At 43.3% G+C, this 2,581-nt stretch overlaps 1 protein-coding gene across 1 annotated transcript; it reads right to left on the minus strand.

Moving 5' to 3' along the window:
• Positions 1-1,130: 1,130 nt before the first annotated feature.
• On the minus strand, positions 1,131-1,538 carry LOC123772931 (uncharacterized). Its single transcript, XM_045766368.1, has one exon. It carries the CDS (start codon positions 1,536-1,538, stop codon positions 1,131-1,133), a length of 408 nt encoding a protein of 135 aa, XP_045622324.1.
• Positions 1,539-2,581: the final 1,043 nt, after the last annotated feature.

A 2,581-nucleotide genomic window follows, 5' to 3' on the forward strand; every position in this document is an offset into this window, starting at 1 on the left:
TGATGCAAGATGCTGAAGAAGATATAATCACCAAATGAGAATTGATCGATGTTTCAAGAACCTCTTTGTTCCGATAGAGTTACGGATGGCTTACTCTGAGTTAGGATGAGGCAGGTATGAGTTAAAATGAGGAATTAATGAGCTAAGATGAGGAACGGATACACTGATATAAAGCGCGGATGGCTTGAGATGAGGCAAGGATGAATTAAGATGAGGTTTGGATCACGTGAAATGAAACATGGATGAGGTGAGATGGGTCTATGATCAGTCGACATGAAGCCAAGACGAGATGAAATGAAGCACGAATAACTTCAGATGAGGCTTTGTTCAACTGAAACGAGGAGGGGATGAATTAATATGAGAAACGGGCGAATTGGGATGAATAATAGGTAAAATTATATGAATCACAGATGAGTTGAGATGAGGCAGGGATGCTGTGACGTATTCTCTGCTCGGTATAATGATATGTTGTTACAGTGGAGTTTTTCCTCTGCGTGGCAACACTTTTCTGTTCAGGGTCAGTGTTTTGTCAAGGATCCTGTTTTGCGCGTGTGTGTTGCTTTGATGTGGAAAAGGGCTTTTGCCTTTTTGGGTAACCGAGACGTAGTTGATAAACAATTTGTGTTACTTTTAGGATGTTGTATGTTGAAGCCAGACGACTGTAGGGAAGATTTTATGGTTCAACTTAGGGCTCCAGCCTTACATATGCGTTCGAAAACATATGTGCCTGCATATTACAGTAAATGGACTCTTGAGCTGAGTTTTAAAATGATGGTGTTTGAAGCATGATATGAGGAAGCATGAAGTGTTTGAAGGAAGATTTGAAGCCCAGCTTATAATGGAGAAGTCAAAGAGCGAAAGCTGTTAAGAAAGGAAAAAAAAACATTAAAGGGAAACACCGGCTACCGGAAATGAATACCGAACGATAATCAAATTAACAGGAGGTGGTTAATGTGTGTATTAGCAGAGCAGGCCAGAAAGTCACAGGCATCAGGATGATGGGATGGTTTTTCCTTTGTTTCTGGGAAAAGCAGGTCGAAGCATATATCAGTTAATTGGTGTACAAGGTACAGCTTAGAGGGTGACTATTTGGAGGGTGACTATTTGAATGGTGACTACTTGGAGGGTGACTACTTGGAGGGGTGACTACTTGGAGGGTGACTACTTGTAGGGTGACTACTTGGAGGGTGACTACTTGGAGGGTGACTACGTGGAGGGTGACTACTTGTAGGGTGACTACTTGTAGGGTGACTACTTGTAGGGTGACTACGTGGAGGGTGACTACTTGTAGGGTGACTACTTGTAGGGTGACTACTTGGAGGGTGACTACTTGTAGGGTGACTACGTGGAGGGTGACTACTTGGAGGGTGACTACGTGGAGGGTGACTACTTGTAGGGTGACTACTTGGAGGGTGACTACTTGTAGGGTGACTACTTGGAGGGTGACTACTTGGAGGGTGACTAAAGAAGCTGAGGGGAGGTTTGCTGGTGGTTATACCGAGGGCACAAGCGAGGTTAATAGGGCTGAGGTCCGGCATTTCCTGGCCTGTTGCACACAACCGGTTACAACGGACGTACGAGGTCAGCCCAGAAAAAATGGGGGGAAGCAATGGTCTGCGTAGTCGGCTTGCAACCGAGGGTCCCACATACATCAGATGCAGCTATTTATCTATAGGTTAATAGGTACTCGGGAGATAATGATCGCTGGTTGCATTCTTGGAAACAGTCAAATAGAGCAGTTAGGGGAGGAGGAACTTTAAAACATTTAAGTGCTTGTTTCTTGTCCCTTAAAAACAGGAAAGCAATTACAATATTATCTCAGATAATAAGCTTGTGTAGAAGAGAGGTAGCGCCATGCAGGATGCTAGACTTTTGCAAAAGGGAAGGGAACTATCAGGAGAAATCGCTATAAGCCATTACGACTTGGAAGGAATCAGGATAAGGATTTGGGATGCGACGTGGGGTAAAGGAAACGTGTCCTGCCACTTGAACGATCGGGGATTTAACACCGACCTGCATGAATCGCCACCGTCCCTCTACCGTTCACCCCAAGTGGTTGAACTTTTGCAAAAAATGGGTATTGATTCAGCACAGACTTTCTGGGGTGGCCACAGTGACGAGGTCTGATTCACCCAGTTCCCTCGAGTGGATGATTGTATTGAGACGGTGGGAATGACCCAGTTCATCACCAAGGTAGATCTGAAAGGGTTATGCAAGTCCGTTTAACAGAGAGAGCGAAGCTTTCGTTAAAAACACATTCGTAACCTTGATGGATTGTCTCGCTATAACCCACTACCTTTCCGTATGAAAAATATCTGAACTCATTTCAATAACTATTAACAAAAATAGTGAATTGAAAATATAGAACGATTTCCCATATATATGGATTCCAGCATAATATGCTCAGTTGATTGGGATAAGAGGATTATATAGTCGTAGGGCTTTATATAATCGTAGCCATTACGACTATTAAGCATAGGATAAACATTTGAGAAATATGATTCAGATGTTTAAGATATTGTACACGACAAGCCTCAATTATCCTCAGGTAAACATTGTGTTTACGAAGGCAAGAGCTGAG

The sequence above is a fragment of the Procambarus clarkii genome, chromosome 14 (assembly GCF_040958095.1).
Source record: "Procambarus clarkii isolate CNS0578487 chromosome 14, FALCON_Pclarkii_2.0, whole genome shotgun sequence".
Classification (NCBI taxonomy): Eukaryota; Metazoa; Arthropoda; class Malacostraca; order Decapoda; family Cambaridae; genus Procambarus; species Procambarus clarkii.